The sequence below is a fragment of the Spironucleus salmonicida genome, chromosome 4, assembly GCF_000497125.1.
Source record: "Spironucleus salmonicida strain ATCC 50377 chromosome 4, whole genome shotgun sequence".
Lineage (NCBI taxonomy): Eukaryota > Fornicata > Diplomonadida > Hexamitidae > Spironucleus > Spironucleus salmonicida.
This window is the reverse complement of record NC_090599.1, coordinates 26,396-46,627: the sequence shown is the minus strand read 5'-3', so window position 1 is coordinate 46,627 and position 20,232 is coordinate 26,396. Positions and strand designations below refer to the sequence as shown.

The 20,232-nt window shown below is 31.9% G+C and overlaps 7 protein-coding genes across 7 annotated transcripts; 3 read left to right on the top strand and 4 right to left on the bottom strand. All coding sequences in view use genetic code 6, as the record gives it.

The window, feature by feature from the left end:
* Nucleotides 1-86: 86 nt before the first annotated feature.
* Nucleotides 87-1,283, top strand: SS50377_23430 (uncharacterized protein; the record flags this gene model as incomplete). Its single annotated transcript, XM_067907295.1, has 1 exon — nt 87-1,283. One exon carries the CDS (start codon nt 87-89, stop codon nt 1,281-1,283), a length of 1,197 nt encoding a protein of 398 aa, XP_067764269.1.
* Nucleotides 1,284-1,365: 82 nt separating this feature from the next.
* On the top strand, nt 1,366-16,020 carry SS50377_23429 (Dynein heavy chain; the record flags this gene model as incomplete). The annotated part of the gene is made up of 1 exon (XM_067907294.1): nt 1,366-16,020. The coding sequence occupies one exon, from the start codon at nt 1,366-1,368 to the stop codon at nt 16,018-16,020; it is 14,655 nt and encodes a 4,884-aa protein (XP_067764268.1).
* A 62-nt stretch (nt 16,021-16,082) lies between these two features.
* SS50377_23428 (putative ATP synthase) lies at nt 16,083-16,652 on the bottom strand (the record flags this gene model as incomplete). Its single annotated transcript, XM_067907293.1, has 1 exon — nt 16,083-16,652. One exon carries the CDS (start codon nt 16,650-16,652, stop codon nt 16,083-16,085), a length of 570 nt encoding a protein of 189 aa, XP_067764267.1.
* A 243-nt stretch (nt 16,653-16,895) lies between these two features.
* Nucleotides 16,896-17,642, top strand: SS50377_23427 (uncharacterized protein; the record flags this gene model as incomplete). The annotated part of the gene is made up of 1 exon (XM_067907292.1): nt 16,896-17,642. The coding sequence occupies one exon, from the start codon at nt 16,896-16,898 to the stop codon at nt 17,640-17,642; it is 747 nt and encodes a 248-aa protein (XP_067764266.1).
* Nucleotides 17,643-17,652: 10 nt separating this feature from the next.
* On the bottom strand, nt 17,653-17,979 carry SS50377_23426 (Peptidylprolyl isomerase; the record flags this gene model as incomplete). Its single annotated transcript, XM_067907291.1, has 1 exon — nt 17,653-17,979. The coding sequence occupies one exon, from the start codon at nt 17,977-17,979 to the stop codon at nt 17,653-17,655; it is 327 nt and encodes a 108-aa protein (XP_067764265.1).
* Nucleotides 17,980-18,157: 178 nt separating this feature from the next.
* SS50377_23425 (uncharacterized protein) lies at nt 18,158-18,733 on the bottom strand (the record flags this gene model as incomplete). The annotated part of the gene is made up of 1 exon (XM_067907290.1): nt 18,158-18,733. One exon carries the CDS (start codon nt 18,731-18,733, stop codon nt 18,158-18,160), a length of 576 nt encoding a protein of 191 aa, XP_067764264.1.
* Nucleotides 18,734-18,786: 53 nt separating this feature from the next.
* Nucleotides 18,787-20,118, bottom strand: SS50377_23424 (Adaptin; the record flags this gene model as incomplete). Its single annotated transcript, XM_067907289.1, has 1 exon — nt 18,787-20,118. The coding sequence occupies one exon, from the start codon at nt 20,116-20,118 to the stop codon at nt 18,787-18,789; it is 1,332 nt and encodes a 443-aa protein (XP_067764263.1).
* Nucleotides 20,119-20,232: the final 114 nt, after the last annotated feature.

Here is a 20,232-nt window from a genome sequence, read left to right as displayed (position 1 = left end):
AAAATGTAAACTTATTAAAACATTGTAAAGTGTCATATTTGTATTACTATATAATATTATTAAAAACTATTTTACTCAGTGTGAAAATGCCAATTCAATATCCCACATATAATGTTTAGCAAAGTCCTAAATCTCATAAGATTGTAGATATTTCAATTTTTGAATTAAAATAATAACTAGACCTTCTTAAACATTAAGTATAATAATATGAATTGAAAGATTAACTACAAGAAAAACAAATCGTATATCTTCAATCAGAAATTGATGATAAAAATACCTATATCAATTTATTAATTGCTAAATATGATAAAATTATTGAAGATAAAGATAAACTTATATATCAGCTTACAAATAATATTATTGATAATAAGCCAGAAATAAAAGAGACTATTTAATCCCCTCCTAGACTAAATTTTTAAATATAAAAGCAATATACTAAGCAAAAATAAATTCCACAATTATAAATAAGTAATAGTTATTATAGTAAATAGACTCCAGACTCAGCACAATCTGTGCGATCTAAGTAAAATTCTTCCCGTGAGACTTATGTCTCGCCTTATTCATAAAAGGCTACAAAATAAAAAACACCTGAACTAGAAAAAATGTTAAGTTGCTAGAATTTATAACCATTTATGCAAACTTTACATGAAACAATTAAGGCATAAAATGTAACCCTAAAGCATTCATTAGAAGATACTGTATTTGCAGACACTATATTTAAAGGATAAGGGTCGGTTTAAAATCCCACTGCAACTGATTTAAGAGTTAAAACATTACGTCCACTTAAAATTTAGATTACACCGCTTCCATAGTCATAAATTTTAGATTTAAGTCAAATAAATAATGAAGTAGAAGTTAAATATAAAGAATGTTTTTCAGTGACAATAGTAGATAAAGACGATGAATTTATATAAGCATTAGAGAATAAGTTATGCAAAAAATTTGGATTGAGTTATAGTTTATTATTCGCATAGAAAAAAGCATTAAATACTTTGTTTATTTCGAGTTCAGAATTAAGAAAAAGAGTTTGTGAATTTTTTTAAAATAGTGATATATAATTTACTGGAATACAAACAGTTTCCGCAGTTATATATGGAAATATAATTATCAATAAAATTAAGGTGATTGCGTAGAAATATAATTTTTATGATATTGTTGAAATAGAAAACGGACTAGAAATTCTATTTGAAGATGAAAAAGATTGCTAAGATTTTATTAATTATGGAACAATTGATGCATAGAAATTAGGGCTAGAGAATGTGTCCATTGGACTCAAAATATGATATTTTTTACTTTACCTGCATTTTATTTTCTGTGGTATTTTGTATAATATTTAATAAAATTTTCCCACTTCAATTCCGCAAAATGTCTAATCTCAACTAAGAATTGAGTTAAAGTTTAGACCCTTCAGAGGTATTGAAGGCTAGATTGTATGCATTAAAATAGCCATCGCAATTACCTAAACTATTACCAGAATCTAACCCTTAATTTCCCAAAAAGCCAGCCACTGTACTCAGAGGAGGTCAGGCGGCAGCATCCAATGCCCATTTCTCATAGATCAAAAATTAACAAGTAGCTAAAGCTAATTCTGAGTCTTCTAAGAAATAAGATGAAAGATTAATTATTACTTCATTTATTAAACCTTTTGAAGCCATAAAGAGACTTAAAAATGCACCAGAGGGTACATTTTTCTATATGTAAAGAGCTGATAAACTAGATTAAGGAGATATGTTTTAGTATTTTATATGTCCTCATTAGCTGATTGACGTAAAGGATTATTATACTATTTCATCCACTGGTGTTGCGCATATTAGCAACCAGAACTAATCTTTTACACCTTTATAGGAGTGGTTAGATGAATTACTTAAATTAGAGAAGCTTAGAAAAATTAGCATATTTAAGAATTTTAGAATATGGAAGCCTTTGTATCTATTAAAAAAGGCGGTTCCAAAGAACCGACGAGTAAGAAGTATTGGATTACTGCAGTAAAACTTATTCACAGTTAATTAGTTTTTACGATAGTCATTATTTGTAGTGTTAGAGTGTACTGATGGCATTCGTTCGCTAAAAGTTATATAAACTGATTAATATAAAGGCAAAAGAAGTTAAAATTTATTACTTAAATAATTTTAGGATTTCAATTATGGTAAATAAGTTCAAATAGATGATGAAAATGCTTCTATTTTCCATCAAGATAGTAAAGTTCATGTATTTCCTTTTACTATTGATCAATTTGATGCATTAACATTACAAAGATGCACTGAGTTATCAGAATTATTTGATTCTGTTCTAAATATAGTTTCATAACAGACGAGATAGTCTATAGACTAAACTATTCTGATGTTGTTCGCGTAAAACAATGATGATTCTGATGATGAAAAGGTCTAGAAAACAGTAAAAACAGCAATTTCTTACACCGAAAGGGCATCGAGAATGAATGCATGTAAGAGAATGTTAAATTATTTGCGTCTTACAGATTTCATGTTAATGGATTCATTATATGACTTTGCGTTTGGTACATTAGAAGGTTTCAAAACTAAAATGACCTTAGCTGGCGAAGAAATTCTTCCTGAAAATATTATTGCCTCACAAGCCGAATTATTGCAAAGAGAAAAAGAAGGACTCTATAGATTTGGAGATGAAGAAGTTGGAGAGGATATTGAAGAATTTGACGAAGATGCTTTAAGTAAAGTTGTGGGTTCTTCAAAGAATACATTTTTCCTTGGAAGCATTATATGCTAAAGCGATCATTATGTAGAACCGAAATCAAATTTATTTGTTAAAAATGATTCAATGAGGTCAATGCTATCTAATCTATCTAATCTAAGTAATGCCAGCTTTACCGCTCCAGTTTAAAATAAAGTTCCGGTAGGACCTCGTGATTTACGCATAGAAGATGATTAAAGAACACCTGGTAATGATGTAGGACCTGGATAGTAGGCCTCAATTGTGCTTACACCATCTACAGGTGATTTCTAGCGTTCTTTTGAAGGATTTACTGAAAGTGTTCTTTCAGTTGAAACGTCAGTAAGAAGATTAATGAACCACGAGGAGTTTGCAGATGTATCACTGCCAGTTATATCTGGTGATGTCTAGTTAGGTTTATAAGATGGTAATAAATTAGCACTTCTTTAAGAGATAAATGCACCTGATCTTTCTATTTTATTTACATCTAATGTAGGATTTTCTACGTTATTATAAGATATTACAAATTTACTTAAGGTTTAGTATGATAATGCCTTAAATTGGAGCAAGTGTTTATAACCATTTTATGATGCATATAACGATTGTGTTAATTTAGATATTGGTACCATCGAAAACAAACTTTTTGGTTATATAAATGGTTCATGGGCAGGGCCTGCTAGAGGAAAAGATGCACAGAAAGAATATTTAGAATATCTTGAGGAATATAATAAATTATAATTCAGGTCAGTTAAAGATGATAATAATATTTTTCAAGAGTTTTAGTCTAAAATTTTAGATATAGAATTTAAAGAAATTCTTGCGTAGACTGGACAATATTCATCTCTAAAAATTAAAAATAAGAACGACGTTCCTTTAACAATTTTTACAAACTTAACAAAGATTACAATGTAAGAAGTTTTAATATCGGACGCTGAATTTAATGAATTATTGAATAAGATGGAACATTATAGAAGATTACATTATTCTATGCCTGAATAAGTTAATTTGTAGTTATTTTCTTTTGATTTAACAAACTTAAAGAAATCATTTATGCCAGTTTCTTAAAGAATTTTAGATTATTTAAAGGTGGCCATACCGTTATCTGTATTTAAGAGGTTATTTGTTTTATAAGCCAATATCATATTATTATAAAAGTATTTAAATAATATTCCACAATAAATTTAAGAATTTATTGTATATAAAGACGTTGTTATGTTAATATAAGAAGAAGTTATAGATAACATAAAGACAATTTCTGACAATTCATTATAATTATTAAATGTGTGTGTTTAACATTCTTTTAAGATTCCCAAAGAAGTTAATCTAATGTAATAATTATTCTTATAAAATTTTGAAGTATTTAAATAGTAGGTAAACTTTATAGAAGGCGGCCTAGATTCACATGTAAGCAAATAATTAGATATATTATCAGATCAATGTAAGGTAGAATTTGATAATTTATAAAATCTTGCTACTCAGATGAGATTAAAATCATTAAACCGAACGGTTGAGTTGTTCACCTTATCGGATATGTCTTAATTTTTCAATATTTATATGAAAGAATTTATTTAGAGAAAAGATTAATAGACGGAAATTTAGAATTAGTTAACAATAGCACTCAGCAAATAAGAAAAAGTAGGTACATTCCCTGAGTTAGAGAACGAAATTTAAACTTTAAAAGCTTAAATACTTCCCGACTACATGATGATGTCACCATCAAAATTAACTTATGACTTTTTAATTAGTTAACACAATTATTATTTAGAAAATAAAGAAGTCGAAGAAGAGGAATCAGAAGAAGATGGTTTAGGTGAAGAGATTTAAGAAGAGGAAGAGGAATAAATTGAAGTAGAAAAAGAAGAATAGGAGGAAGGAGCCGAAGAAAATGAAGAATAAAGTCGTTAAAGTTTAGATGAAACACAGAAACAGGACATCTAAAAATTATTAGAGAAGGAGATTCCCCCGCACTTAAAATTATCCAATATATTTATCCATCTGAAGCATAGAACTGAGAAGACAAATTTTTAAAGATCAGAATTGGATTTAGTTGAAGCTAAGATCAAAACAATTTAGAAATACTAGTCTAATTTAGGGTCAGAGTAGACTGATTTCCCTCTACTAGAGAAAGTTGCCTAACATATTAGATAATATGATAACTTGTGGTCAGCTTCTTTAGAATTTTAGAAGGAATAACTAAATATTTCACGATAAAATTTCTTTGGTGATTTGGACCACGAAATATTAAATCAACTTGTAGCCAATATTGGCAAAACAGCATTTTAATGTGAAAGATCAATCTTAAGCTCAGAAATGCCAGGAGTTTTAAAGCAACGCGTGACAGAATTACGTTAGATAATCCCTATTGTTTAATCTTTGGATAATCCAGCTCTAAAAGAGCGTCATTGGTAAGAGGTAGGTAATGCACTTAACATTCAAGTACCAATGTAGATAGTTAATAAGGCATAAAAGGATGAGAAAGAAGTTCCTGTTATTAGTATTAATTGGTTGGTGTTTAACAAGGCTCTTGTATACAAAGATTAATTGAGCCAAGTAAGTAGTAATGCAGCGAATGAATAGAATTTGGAGGCTGCATTTAATAAGGTTAATTTAGAATGGTAAACTATTGACCTACTTATTAAACCTCATGCATCTATTGGAGATATTTTTATTTTATATGACACTGCTGATCTTATTGCTAAATTGGATGACTCATTACTAGTAGTTTAAGGCATAGCTAGCTCTAAATATGCTAAGCCTATCTAAGATGAGGTCAATGTGTTATTAAAATAGCTTTCACATCTATCAACCTGTTTAGACGTATTTCTCAAGGTATAGAAAGGTTATTTATATTTACTTAATATTTTCGCGTCAAGCGATATTTAAAGATAGTTGCCAAACGAATCAAAAATGTTTTTGGATTTGGATTCATTTTGGAAGAAGTTAATGTAGAAGATTTATGAATATCCCCAAGCATTGAAAGTAACAAACTATTAAATCTCGTAGCGAGATGAAAATTCAAACCCTAAGATTTCGGTTTTAGAATCATAGTTGCGTAGATATGAATAAATATTGGACCAGATTTAAAAATCTCTAGATGACTTTTTGTAGACTAAACGCATGGCATTTCCAAGATTATTCTTTATTTCTGATGACGAGCTGTTAGATCTCCTAGCTTTAGCAAAGAATCCCCTTCAGTTAAATTAACATATGAGAAAATTATTTGAAAATGTAGTTTCAGTCGATATGTTTATGAACTAATAGGCAGGTGGTCTTGAAATTTCTGCATTAAATTCAGAAGAAGGTGAAAAGATGACCCTTATTTAGACAGTCAAGCCTAGAGGTTCTATGACAGTTTGGCTTACGACATTAGAGTAGAAAATGAAGTAGACAGTAGCAAAGTCCATAAAGACTGCTATTGAATCATTTAAGGAGTATAAAGACCGTGGTTAATGGATTTTATCTAACCATGCCCAGTCAGTTATTGCTGGAAGTTGTACATTTTGGTGTGCTAATATTTCTGAAGCTTTGGACGGAACATGTGATCTAAGGGAGATGGGATTCATGAAGAATGAAGAATATGACAAGAAATAAAATGCATTGAGTTAGTATTTGTAAAGATACGAAAGCGATTTGTAGGGGCTGATAGTGTTAATCAAAGGGGGACTTAATAAGTTATAGCGTTGCTCAGTTACTGCTTTAGCAACTATTGAAACACATAATAGAGATACAATTTAGGTATTATTGAATTAGAGACTTACTACAACTGAAGATTTTGAATTCTAAAAACTCTTACGATATTATTATAATTTATAGGATCCAGATGTGCCATTATTACTAAAGTAAAATACTACAATTTTACCTTATTAAAATGAATATTTAGGTGCATCGCCACGCTTGGTTATTACTCCTTTAACAGATTTAGTTTATTTACATATAGCTTGTGCTGTATAAAATTCAAAGGCTATCAATTTATCAGGACCTGCAGGTACTGGTAAATCTGAAACAACAAAGGATCAAAATAAGGCCAGAGGAAATGCTTGTGTCGTTTTCAATTGCTCAGATAACGTAGAAGTTTATGTTATGAATAGATTCTTTATGGGATTCTGTATGACAGGAGCAGGTTCTTGCCTAGATGAATTTAATAGACTTGAATTGTCATTATTATCGGTTATAGCTGGATCAATTAAGTAAATCTTAGACGGTCTTAAGATGGCTCGAAATGGTGGGCTTAATGGTCCTTTCCTGTTTTAGGGATACGAAATATAACTCAATCCAGATACTATTATAGCTATATCGCTTAATCCAGGTTATGCTGGTAGAGCAGAATTACCATAAAATTTAAAGAACTTATTCCGTACATTTTCTATGGTTGTTCCAGATTATTCACTCATCTCAGAAATTATCCTTTTCTCATAAGGATTTACACAAGCTAAACCACTATCTAGAAAGGTTGTTTAGTTATATAAATTATCTTCAGAATAATTATCCCAATCTAATTCGTATGATTTCGGTATGAGAGGTACAAAATCAGTTTTATCGATGGCTGGTAACCTTCGCAGAAAATTTGAAGATTAATCAGAAGAATAGGTGTTAATCAGAGCAATGTAAGATTCGAATCTTCCTCGTATGGAGGCAGATGATAGGGATTTGTTTATGGGTATTATTAATGATTTATTCCCAAACGAATAGTATGTTCAATAGCCGAACCAAGATTTGTAGAAATGTATAGAGAGATCCTTAAGAGAGCACAACTTGTAAGTTAATTAAGTGGTAGTTTAAAAGATTAATCAACTATTTGAAACGTCGTAGATTCGTCATGGTGTTTTAATGATGGGCCCTGCAAAATCAGGAAAAACTGTTTCTCTTAATACAATGACAGAAGCATTAGGATATTTGCGTGAAATCGTTAATACTCAGTATTCACCTGAAGATAAGAAAATATTTGACAGTAATTTCCCCATGTCAGTTGTTAATAAGACACAAACTCATCTTATTAACTCTAAGGCTATCACTATCAACGAAATTTATGGTGCTTATGATGATGTTTCAGGAGAATGGAAGGACGGTCTTTTAGGTAATATTATGAGGACTTGTCTTTCAGATACAAAAGATGCCGACACTGCAATTAAATAATTTATTTTGTTTGATTCACACGTATCCACAGAATGGATTGAAACCATGAATTCATTGTTAGATGATTCGAAGCTTTTATGCCTAGCCAACTCAGAAAGGCTTAAAATCAATGATTACATTAGTATTCTGTTTGAATGCGAATCACTTAAACATGCATCTCCAGCTACAGTCTCTAGGCTAGGCATATTATTTTATCCTGAATGCACTTTGGCTGATACTTTATAAATTTCAGCAATTCACCTGAGACCACAGAATTTTAAGAGCTTGACAGATGATGAAAAGGCCGAACTCGATGCTAAAGTCCTTAAACATGCAGTAACCAAAAGCCTAGAATAATAAATAGTTAGATGGGACCATATTGTCATTTCCTGGCTAGACTCTGAATTTGACCAACTTTTCTTATTTAAATCCTTGAAAGATGCATAAGACGAAGATATCACAACAAAATGCATTGAAATGATCATTTACGAAAAATTAAAAGGTTTATTTGTGAAACTTATGGCAATTTTCGTTCCAATTGGTCTGAAATACGCATCTACTGTACGTAACCTGTACATTAATACCAATGAGTATTAGTTAGTTAATTAAATTTTGCTCATCTTTGGGTCTTTGCTCAAATACAACAGATCTATGTCGGCGTAGTCTCAATTGGATTAATAAGAAGAACTGGATAAATTTGCTACCGAAAATGGATTAGCAGATGCTCAAAAAGCAGAGGACAGTCCAATTATGGACTAACTTGATTTTTCAGTTTTTATTAGATTTTTGACATTGCAGTTCTTGTATAGAAACCAGATTATGCTGTCTCAACCTCCTTCTGAAGAAGAGGTTATTTAGCAAATTTTAGACTTTATTTTACAGTCTGAGGAGTTCAAATAGGTATAATAGCTCATTAAGAATTTATTCATGTTTTCGTTTATTTGGAGTTTTGGCGGCACGTTAGCTGCTGGAAACAAATAGAACAGAGAAGATTTCGATGCATTAATTAGATTACAAATTGAGCTTTAAAATGAGAATTTACAACAACTTAATCTGAAATTACAGCAGGGAGAGTTATAAGAGGAGGATAGATAAGCTCCATTTGAAAAGTTAGATTTAGAGTTACCTTTAGGTGTTAATTTATCATTAATTCCTAATTAGGGTACTGTATTTGATTATTATCTTGATTGGTAGCCATTTTTAACTTAATAGTTTGAGATTTTAGCATCATTCGCTCATCTACCTATTTACCATGGAGTTGGATAGGTTTGCCCTAGATTAGTAAATGCTGGATCATAAAAATTACCACTATTATTTTATAAATCTGAAGATATTATAATGAACTTTTCTACAGTTGCTTAGATATTTGCATCTGGGATTGAAGAGTAATAAGAATTGCTATAATGCGAGGTATTACAGCTTCCTGTGTAATTCACATCGTTTGCAGCATTGATTCCAGCATTTACATATAATCCAAATTTGCCGTTTTCATCTTTGTTTATTAACACTTAGGATACTGTTAGATATTAACATTTCTTAGAATCTCTCATGAAGAATGGAAATCATATACTGCTAACTGGTGCTTCTGGTTCTGGTAAAACTTCAGTATTAAGTAGTTTATTAAGCAGCCTAGATGCTAGATTAATAATTTAAAATATATAGATTAATTTCTCAGCTAGGACATCAAGTTTACGTATTTAGTAAATTTTAGAAGATACTTTAGAGAAAAGAAGAAAGAATTTATTAGGGCCTATCATTGGAAAGAAAGGTATTATCTACATAGATGATTTGAATTTGCCTGCTAAAGACATATATGAATGCTCACAACCAATTGAATTTATCAGATTCTTATTAGATACCGATGGTTTCTATGATAGAAAAGAATTGTTTTTCAAGAAGATACAAGATACAAAGATTCTTGCTTCGTGTGCACCACCTGGCGGAGGTAGAGAATCTTTAACTACAAGGTTAACAACAAGTTTTATTTTAATTAATTAACCAGAATCAGAGGATGATTCGTTAATTAAAATTTATGATCAAATACTATCATCTCATCTTAATTATTATAAATATAATTCTGATATTATTTCTAGCTCCACTGGAATTGTCAAAGCATTAATTGCTATTTATCACAATTTATCTGGTATTTTAAAGCCAACTCCTTCAAAAATGCATTATTCCTTCACACTTCGTGATGTTTCTAAGGTAGTTTAAGGTTTACTAAGAGCTCCTAAAACCATTATAAAGTAAACTGACGATTTTATTTCGTTGTTTAGACACGAAATCCTACGCGTTTTTGGTGATAGAACGGTTAACTCTTTCGATAGAGAAAGAGTTTGCAAATAGATTGTTGATGTACTTAATACATAGTCTGGCACAGGTCTTAAAAAAGCATTGGTGTATGAATCATGTTTCGACGACGAAGGTATACCTTTAGCATTAGAAATTGTTCCTTAAAATCCACAATTTTTAGAAATGTGGGGAGACTATATGAGAATGGGTACACCACTGGAAGAAAGAGTTTATGAGTAGTCTAAAGATTTTAAGACAAACTCCGCACTTATGTATTAATACTTGGATTCGTACAACGAATCTGGAGCATAGAAAATGAATCTCATTTTGTTTGAAGATGCTGTGTTTTACATTAATAAAATTGCAAAGATACTCTCTACAGAAAGAGGTAATTTAATGAATGTAGGTGTAGGCGGATCAGGAAGAAAGTCGCTTACACGCTTGGCAGCGTTTATGTGCGAGTTTGAAGTTGAGTCTATTCAACTTAAGAAAGGATATTCTCAGTAAGATTTCCATGATGACGTAAAGAAGCTTTATCTCAAAGCAGGTCTTCAGGGTAAAAATATTGTATTTTTGCTAGATGAATCTTAACTAGTATCTGAAGCAATACTTGAAGATATCAATAATATCCTTAATTCAGGCCTGATCTCTAACTTATTCGAAGCAGATGAGATGGATCAGATTATGACCACTACTAGAACATATATCAACGATAATAATCTTTCTGATATTATTGACGTTGGAAATAAGGCATCAGTTTTCAACTTTTTCATCAACAGAGTCAGAGATAAGCTGCATTTGGTGCTTTGTCTTTCGCCATCTGGTGAAGAATTCCGTGCCCGTTTAAGAACATTCCCTTCACTGTTGACATGTATGTCAATTGTGTGGTTCCATCCGTGGCCTTAGACAGCACTACAAGATGTATCATTAAATATTTTGAAAGAAAAGCTTAAGTCTGTAGATTTTTCGTCTATTACAGGTAACGTTGATACAACTGAAAATTAAAATTTCGCAAAGAAACTAGCTATTAAACTAGCGCCATTGGCAACAGAAATTCACAGCAATACTGAGAAATTATTGTAGTAATATTATATGCAGACTAACAGGCGCCATTACCTGCCGCCAGCAACATTTTTGGATCTTCTGAATATTTATTGTAACCTTCTTCAAAAACGTATTGCTGAAATTGCTACAAAATATACCTAACTATAAACTGGTGTAATTAAGCTGATAGATGCTAAGGATCAGGTTGATATACTCTAATTAGAGCAAGAAGCACTTAAGCCTGAATTAGAAAAGTCTACTATAAGTACGAATGAATTGATACAGCAAGTAGATAAAGAGGCAGTTTAAGTTAATTAGATGCGCTAAACGGCTATGTCAGATGCTGCTATTGTTGCAGCTTAGACAAAAGAGTGTGAAATGATGGCAAGTGACGCCTAAAAAGAATTAGATGCTTGTGAACCAATTATACAGATGGCAATCAAGGCATTGGATTCTATCAATGCTGGTGATATTGCAGAAATGAAACGTGTATCTTCTCCCACAAAATTGGTCAAGATGGTTATCGAATCGATTGCTATTCTTTTGGGATGTAAAACAGATTGGGCATCCTGTTAATAAATGTTAGGCTAGAATGGTTTCATCAAGGTATTATAACAATATGACAAGGACAATATTTCTGATTAGATGCTCAAGAAATTGAAAGTTTACACACAAAACGAAGACTTTGAACCTGCAAAAATTGAAAAAGTATCCCTAGCGTGCAAGTCACTCTCTTTATGGGTTGTCGCTGTTGAAAAGTATAGTTATGTTAACAGAGAAGTCGAACCAAAAAGACAGAGATTGTAGAAGGCGAAAACAGAGTTGGATCAGAAACAAGCTGTTTTGAAAGAGAAATAAGACAACTTGGCGAAGGTTGAAGCCTAGTTCTAGATATTGACGGATACATTAAATACTAATAAGTCTAATTTAGATTCTCTGTAGAAGCAAATGGAGCTCACAAAACAACGTTTGGATAGAGCTGAGAAGCTTACATCTGCGTTGGGAGATGAGCGTGTTCGTTGGGTTCAACAGTCCGGTGAACTAAAAGAGAGCCTGCAGAAAGTTATCGGAGATGTATTTTTGGCAGCTTGTGGAGTTTGCTATTTTGGCGTATTTACAAGTTAGTTCAGGACAAAGCTAATGTCATATTGGTTTGGTTTGCTGTAAATTTACAATATCTAAACTTCTCCATCCTCCCATATCGAGAAAGGTATATTTAACCTAGTTTCATCAGATGAAATGTAAGTTGAAATCTGGAAAGAGTTCGGTCTTCCGAATGATTAATAGTCAATTGATAACGCCGTTATAATATAGGAAATATTAGATATGAAATGGCCTCTTTTGATAGATCCTTAAAATTAGGGGTCCAATTTTATTAAAGAGCTGGAAGCATCTAATCAAGTAATGATAATTCGACCTACTTAACCAGGAATTGTTCGTAAATTTGAAGCTGCAATTCGTGGTGGTATCCCTATACTTTTAGATGGCGTAAGCGAAAAGTTGGATCCTTCTCTTTAACCTATCATAGAACGTCAATTCACTATAGACAATGGTAAACAAATGGTAAAACTGGGAGACCAACCAGTTGAAGTTCATCCAAACTTCAGACTCTATATTACAACAAAGTTAATGAATCCTAAGTATTCACCAGAAACACATGCCAAATTACAAATTATCAACTTTTCTATTGCTGTTGATGCACTTCAGCAATAAATTTTAGGTGAAATCATTACGTTAGAGTATCCAGATTTAGAAAAAGCCAGAGCAGAGTTAACCGCAGAATCTTCTACAAATAAAAAACTATTAACAAAACTAGCTGGTTAAATTCTACACGAACTTTCTTCATTCTAAGGTTCTGTCCTAGATAACGAAGGACTTATCTAAGTATTAAATGAATCTAAAGCTACAAGCTAAGCAATTTAAGAGAAAGAGATTGCCAGTGCCAGTACAAGAGAAAAGATATCTTAATATTATAAATACTACATGCCAGTTGCTATCAGAACATCCTTAATTTACTTCTTGATTTCAGATATGAGTCTTGTTGAGTAGATGTATTTGTTCAGTTTAAGCTACTATAAGCAGCTTGTTTTACAAGAAGTCAGCAAAGTAGAGGAACATAGACAGGATACTGAAAATATTGAAAATAGAGTTATTATTTTGATTGAGAAACTAACGTTTAACCTCTTCACTGGGATTTCACGAGGTTTGTTTGAGAAGGATAAGTTTGTTTTCGCCTTCTTATTAGGATGCCGCATTTTATAGAACAAAGGCGATATTTAAGAAGAAGAATGGGGATTGTTCACTAAGGGTGCAGTTTATGCAGATATATACAATTAAGATATTAATAAGAAATCACACTAGACGGAAACGAAGAAGTTATTAGAGTTACTCAATTTGCAGACAGATTTCACTCCAAAATTAATCGAACAGATTAAAGTTATGTGCCAAGTGCCTTATATGTGGGATTCTGCAAACCTCTTCTTGTAATAATATATTAATATTAGAGACTATATTAAATAAGACAGAAACACATTAAATGACAATTTAATGTTTATTTTAACGATGGACAATACATCGAAAACTGAGAGCTTCTAGTTCTTAATCGAGGCGTTCAAATCTTTTAAGACTACTGCTTTTTAGAGATTATTGTTCGTTAAATTATTGGCTGACGAGTACTTCTTTATCGTTTTGCCGACTTATATTGAAATAATTTTGGATACGCGCTTTGCTAATATTAAACCACAACCGCTTAAATAACTATATTTAGATTCTACATAGTTTGCACCTGTATTATTTATTATATCAGAAGGAGTAGATCCTGTAGCTTCAACTCAGCTACTTGCTGAAGAATATAAAAAGTTTTTCCATATTATTTCACTTGGGAAAGGTTAAACACCAGGAGTTAGATAGCTTCTAAAGACTGCAACTTAAGATGGGTCTTGGATATTCCTATAAAACGTTCATTTAGCTCAATCAGACTTTTTACCAGAGTTAGAGATAATAATAGAATCTTTATCTTCTTCTAAGTAAGGATAAACTACTTCATAACTTGATTATCTTACTTTACCACCTAATCCTGGATTTAGACTTTATTTATCGTCAACTCCTGTTGATTATTTCCCATAGTCAGTGTTGCAGGCTTCTTTGAAGTGCACAACTGAACCTCCGTCAGGAATGAAGAATAATTTATTACGTTAGTTTAATAGTATTAACGAAGAGAAGTTCAATTTATAGAGTATTATTGGTAAAATGCCATAAGTTTTCGATAAGAACGGTATTATTGGTACCTGGAAGCGTATTGTATTTTCTTGTATGTTCTTCCACTCTAATTTACTTGAAAGAAAGAAGTTCGGCCCTCAAGGCTATAATTTACATTATGACTTTAATGACACGGATATTGAGATGTGTCTTTTATAGTTGGAAGACTTTTTCTTAAAAGAATTCAAGAGACCGTCAGATATATTATAAGGTCTGTTTATCTCTTTGGACTGGTCTGCGGTAGAATTTATTTTTGGCGCGATTCATTACGGTGGTAAAGTTAACGATTCATGGGATAAGAGAACTGTTGCAACTATTTTACGAAAGATCATTACTGATAAAATTGTTAAGGAGTAAGATGGTATAATGTAGCCGTATAGTTTCGTAGATTAAGATGATAGATATTCTTTAAGTTTTATCGACCATGAAACAAAGTTATAGGATGTTATAAATAAGTTATAAAATTTACCACCTGTTGATTAGACTATGGTGTTCGGTATGTCTGAAAACTCGGCAGTTGTCAATCAATAATCAGAGACATCTAGAATTTTAGACAGAGTTCTTTCAGTGTCAGCAGATTGTGTAAAATCAGACCAACAAGATTCTGCTCCGAAGGTAGAAAAGGGCTAAAAAGAAGTAGCTAAAGAAGGAGAAGAAAAGTTATCTGCGGAAGAATAACATAAAATTATCAAAGACAAAATCAAAATACTTAATATCTAAGTTTTTGGTGTCGACGTAAAATCGATAACAGTAGACGAAATTGTAGATAATATCGCAAGTAATTTGCTCAACAAGTTGCCCTAGCCATTAGATATCAACGAAGCGAATCCGAAATCGATCACCTTTGACGAAAACAATGTTCCACATTGCCTTACTACTATTTTAAAGCAGGAAATGGAGAGATTTAACTAGCTTTTAGATGTTTTAAAGTAAACTTTAACGAATGTAAAATTGGCTATCAAAGGTGATGTGATCCTTTCATCAGATTTGGAGTCTATTTATAAATCACTCTATGATGGAAAAGTCCCAGTGATATGGGGTTCTATCGCATATCCATCGTTGAAGCCTCTTGCACCTTGGTTTGAGGATTTGATTTTAAGAGTAGTTTTTGCTAGATCCTGGCTCACTAAGGGTAGACCCATGTCATTCTGGCTTTCAGGATTATACTTCCCATAAGGCTTTTGTACTGCATTATTACAAACTCATGCTAGAAAGCACAAAATCGCAGTAGATTCGCTTAAATTTGATTTTAATTACTCGAATAAAGAGTGGTCAGATTTCACAGGCCCAGAAATTACTGATGATGATATGGTAAAAGATGCTACTTGGATACATGGCCTATTTTTAGACTGTGGCTACTTTGACCTCGAAACATCGAAATTAGTAGAACCTAAATTAGGAATTTTATATCCTAAACTCCCGTACATCAGATTTTTACCAGTGGAGTAGAAAAATCAACAACAAGCAGGTTACATTTCGCCAGTTTATAGAACATCATAACGCGCGGGTGTCTTGTCCTCGACTGGACATTCTACAAACTTTGTATTACCTCTGATAATACCATCAGAATTTGAAGAGGACCGCTACGTTCGTTTAGGAACTGCCGCGCTTTGTGGGTTAGACTACTGATTGTACATTATTTTCATTGTTAAGTTTTATACATATTTTAACTTTTCACTCCAACCTTATTTTCATTCCACAAGCTCATATTCTGGTAAAATAACGGAGTTTATCTGTGGTGCGTAGTACTTGCAAACCTGCCTGACCCTCTCTTTAACTGTTAAATCTACTGTGATTCTCCCATCTGTTGACTGCACTATCACACCTCTATCGCTATTTTCTATGCCTTCTTTAGATTCCCCGCTAATAAGCCCTTGATCCTATTTTCTGCACTAAACAACTGTTTCTCCTCTAATTTATTCCTATCCCAATTAAATCAACTTTTAAATTAATTTTCCATAACCTACTTTATCGCTATCGGCTTTTGAGACGCATGCCTCTAGTCCTTTGTTCTAAACAATTAGCATTTGCTAAGTAGCTTCAATTAATAGTTTCTAACGACTTTCTGAAACGAATTTTGACCTTCCTACTGCTAGATCTGCAGCAATTTACTTTTTTTCAGTGCGCATTTGCTACTAAATTTGAGCTAGATCTGTTTTTTGAGAAATATGAGCTTTTTTAGCAGCAGCAAGTGCAGATTCTGTTTCTATCTCAAATGCAAGATCAGAATAATCCTGGTAGGTAGATTCGTAGATTTCCATTTTTAAGGATTAGATTGGAAGGGGAAGGACGGAATATTATATTTATTATTATATAATAAATTTGGTTGATATTCGTAAGTTAAGTGCAAAGAAGTAAATAAGTTAGATCGATTTAAAACATAGGTGATGATAATATTAAGAAATATATGCAGCAAACTAAATCTAATATTATATATTTAAAATAATAGCATTTTTATATAGAATATATTGTACTTTTATATCCCTCACCGCGTTAAATTTAAAATGAGATGGAAAACTTCAGAGCATCTTTGTATACCGCACGATCAGCATATGGCGGAGATCACTATATTAAATCAGAAGTTAAAAAGAGAGTACGAATCAAGTAGCTTGTCTTTCAAGAGGCTTAATATATAGTAAAATTCGGATATTGACAAATATGTTACCTCTGTACTTAATATTTTTACAAGCAAGAATAATTCCCATTTGAAACCTATTTACCACTTAACAAATCCATATGAAGAGACTATTCATGATTTTCGCGTTGAACAGTATATCAAAACCCCTAAGTCAACTAAGTTATATAAATAGGCTAAAAAATCTCAATAACCACCTTTTATTGATACTGAAATTATGGAAAAGAGGAAGTATTTATAATACTACAGCGAAGCTAGCAAGATATTCGATCTATTAGAATAGCTTAAAGCTAAATTTTCTGAAAGATACGTCCCAAATGGTGCTTAGTTTTATTATAAAAATGAAGAAAATTAATCTCTTACACAGCACGATTATGACTTTAGCGAAATCTTTCAAAAAGTCAATAAACTCCACAAAGGATTATCGCTTAGTCCTAAACTCATTAATAGATTGGATGCGTACTTCAACTGGAAGGATTTAGTTAAATGCCAGCTTGCATTGAAATAATTATTGAATGGTAGGAAGCTCAAGGGATAGGTTTTACTGCTTACCGATAACGATTCTGATTTCTGCAAGATAATTGCATGCATAATATTGAGTATTGTGCTGAAGTGAAGATAACTGATCAGTTTATTTTTAGAAGCTCGACATCGAAGACTAAGTCGGACTTGGGAGGAATGATAGGAGGGTATCCATTTTCTCCATATGCATATTAATAAGGAATTGTGATTACTGAATGTTCCCCAATAGACATGTCAGCGAAGCTGATATCCCAACCTTTAATAACCTGCCCCATACCTACGCTGAATGTAAATACCTTATTGCGATCTCTGGATGAATCGAACTTCTTACCATCTAAGAATGTTCCAGTATAATGTACAGAAATTTTATCTCCTTTACAGGGTTTCTTACCGTCACCTTCCTTGATTATTTATTTTTTGATTTCAGCCATTAAGATTAAAGGAAAGGGATAATTTTTATTGAATTGATATATTATATTACAGAAATTATACTTTCAAATTGTGTACACTAATTATAAATTAACTTAGATTCATAATTTAAAAGTCAATATCATATACATAGGTATAATAATTATGTTATAAAAGTATATATAACATTAATTATTTTATTCATTTTTATAGACAAAGAGCTATGCGATCAGCATCGTTGAGTGTTGTAGCATTGGCGAGTTCTTCTGCATTAGAAATATTTTCCCTAGAAAATACGTTAAAAGCGACAGCTTTGACAATCTTCAAAAGTTATTATCCATTAAATTTTTCAAGTAAAGAAGTAACATTAACTTTTGATAGGTAATACCAAAACTCTACATTAAGTGAATTTAAGGATTAAATAGATTATTCAGTAAAATTTGTGTTCGAAATTATTGCAGCTCTAAGTTCTTCAGAAAGCAACGCTAGATTAGGCTTTTACAAAAATTAGAAAAGATGATAATCAAGCTTGTTAAAATTCTACTCATCAGCTTTAATTTAATGTAACTGATGTGATGATAAAGTTGATAAAAGCTGCTGAGCTTATTATGTATCTAACTTAGCTTTTGTTTGGAATAATTTAATTAAGCTTTCCTTTTCGCTAGGTTTCAGTTATTAATATGCATTTCTTTCTTTATGCAGTCTGTCTTCTAATATTTACCTGTACGGTTTTTTCTTAAATTATTTATGAACTTTTTAACTTGGTTCCTATTCCATTAAAGAAGTGAAAAATATATTAGTATAATGAGTAATATATAGTATATGGTAAATCATCTCTTAATAACAATATTTCCACTTGAAAGATATCTAACCCACGGTGACGCTTTATATCCAGTTTTATCATGTATCTTAAGATATCTAACGTTAATCTAGCTTAAACTAAATTAATTGATCTCAAACTTAATTGTTATAGGTTTCTAGCTATACAGCATCTGATCTTCGGACTATACTCTACAAGAAGGCAAACCAAATTCGGCAGTTAATATAATCGACTCCATACCTGATACATTTTAGAGCGTCCACTCAATAGTATCATTTCCAGGAACGTAAACTGCTTTTCCTAAGCTAGGTTTGAACACTGGGGTATCAGCATTTTAATGCACCGGAATGCTCACCACAATCCGCTAAGCCACAGTATCTTTGGGAAATTTAGTTGATAAAGTCACCAAATAACTGAATCCAGTATTAGTTTTAAGCTCTTTCACCTAACAGTTTAACAAAGTAATTTGCTGCTATTTGCTCAGCCTATAACTCAACAAGTCAAATTCACCGTCAGGAGGTATAAAGGAGATCGTTTTCTCCTCTGAAAACTTGCTCAATTTGACGCACTAATGCAGTTTAATATCTTCCAGTTCGATTTCATCCTATGCGCTTTACTAGCTTTACTGCCCCAAAACCGCATCGAACTTTACCTTGTCGTTCAAACCCAACTTCAAATTAGGCATGCCGGAAAGCAACGACTTCATCTTGAAAATTCCTTTTATTGATGACGATAGGACCTTGCCTTCGGCCGTTTAGTTGACATCTAGGATCTCAGTTACATCTAGGAAAGCCTAGTTTTTCTTGTAGATGATGTTTTCTTTGCGCCATGACACCAACCCAGTTACTGCTGGAGGGGCAGCGGTAATCTGCTTTGATTTCTGGTCTTTGATTTTGAAGGCATCAACGATTTTTTCCAAAATCGACCTTTGGCAGATGAACGATTTGAGTACATCTGGTTCCATAACTTATGGAATGCCATTGTCAACAACTTCATCAAGAAGTTCGTATACTAGTGTGATATTATCCTTAAGTGCAGTTTCATCAACTTCATCAAAATATGATTTGAATAGTTTGTAGAGTTAATTCAAAAATTCAATCATAATAAACGCATTTGAGTCTTAGAAAGAGGTTGCCACATAGTAAAGCTCAGACTATTCAATATATGCATAAATGATGCCATTCTCTTCGAAAACAGGAGGAAGACAATCTGTAACATCATTAGATTAGTAAATAACGCGATTTTTGAAAATATTAATAGAAATATTATTTGGTTGATCGCTATACTATCTAAATGCTATAGGCTATGCCTTTTGATTAATAATGAATATTTAATTAATCATTTAAAGTGAAGATTTAGTGCAAAGATATATATTATCATATTGAAAGATGCGTAAATACTATAATATTTAACTATGAATATTATTATATCTATTTGATATAGTAAATGATTTTTG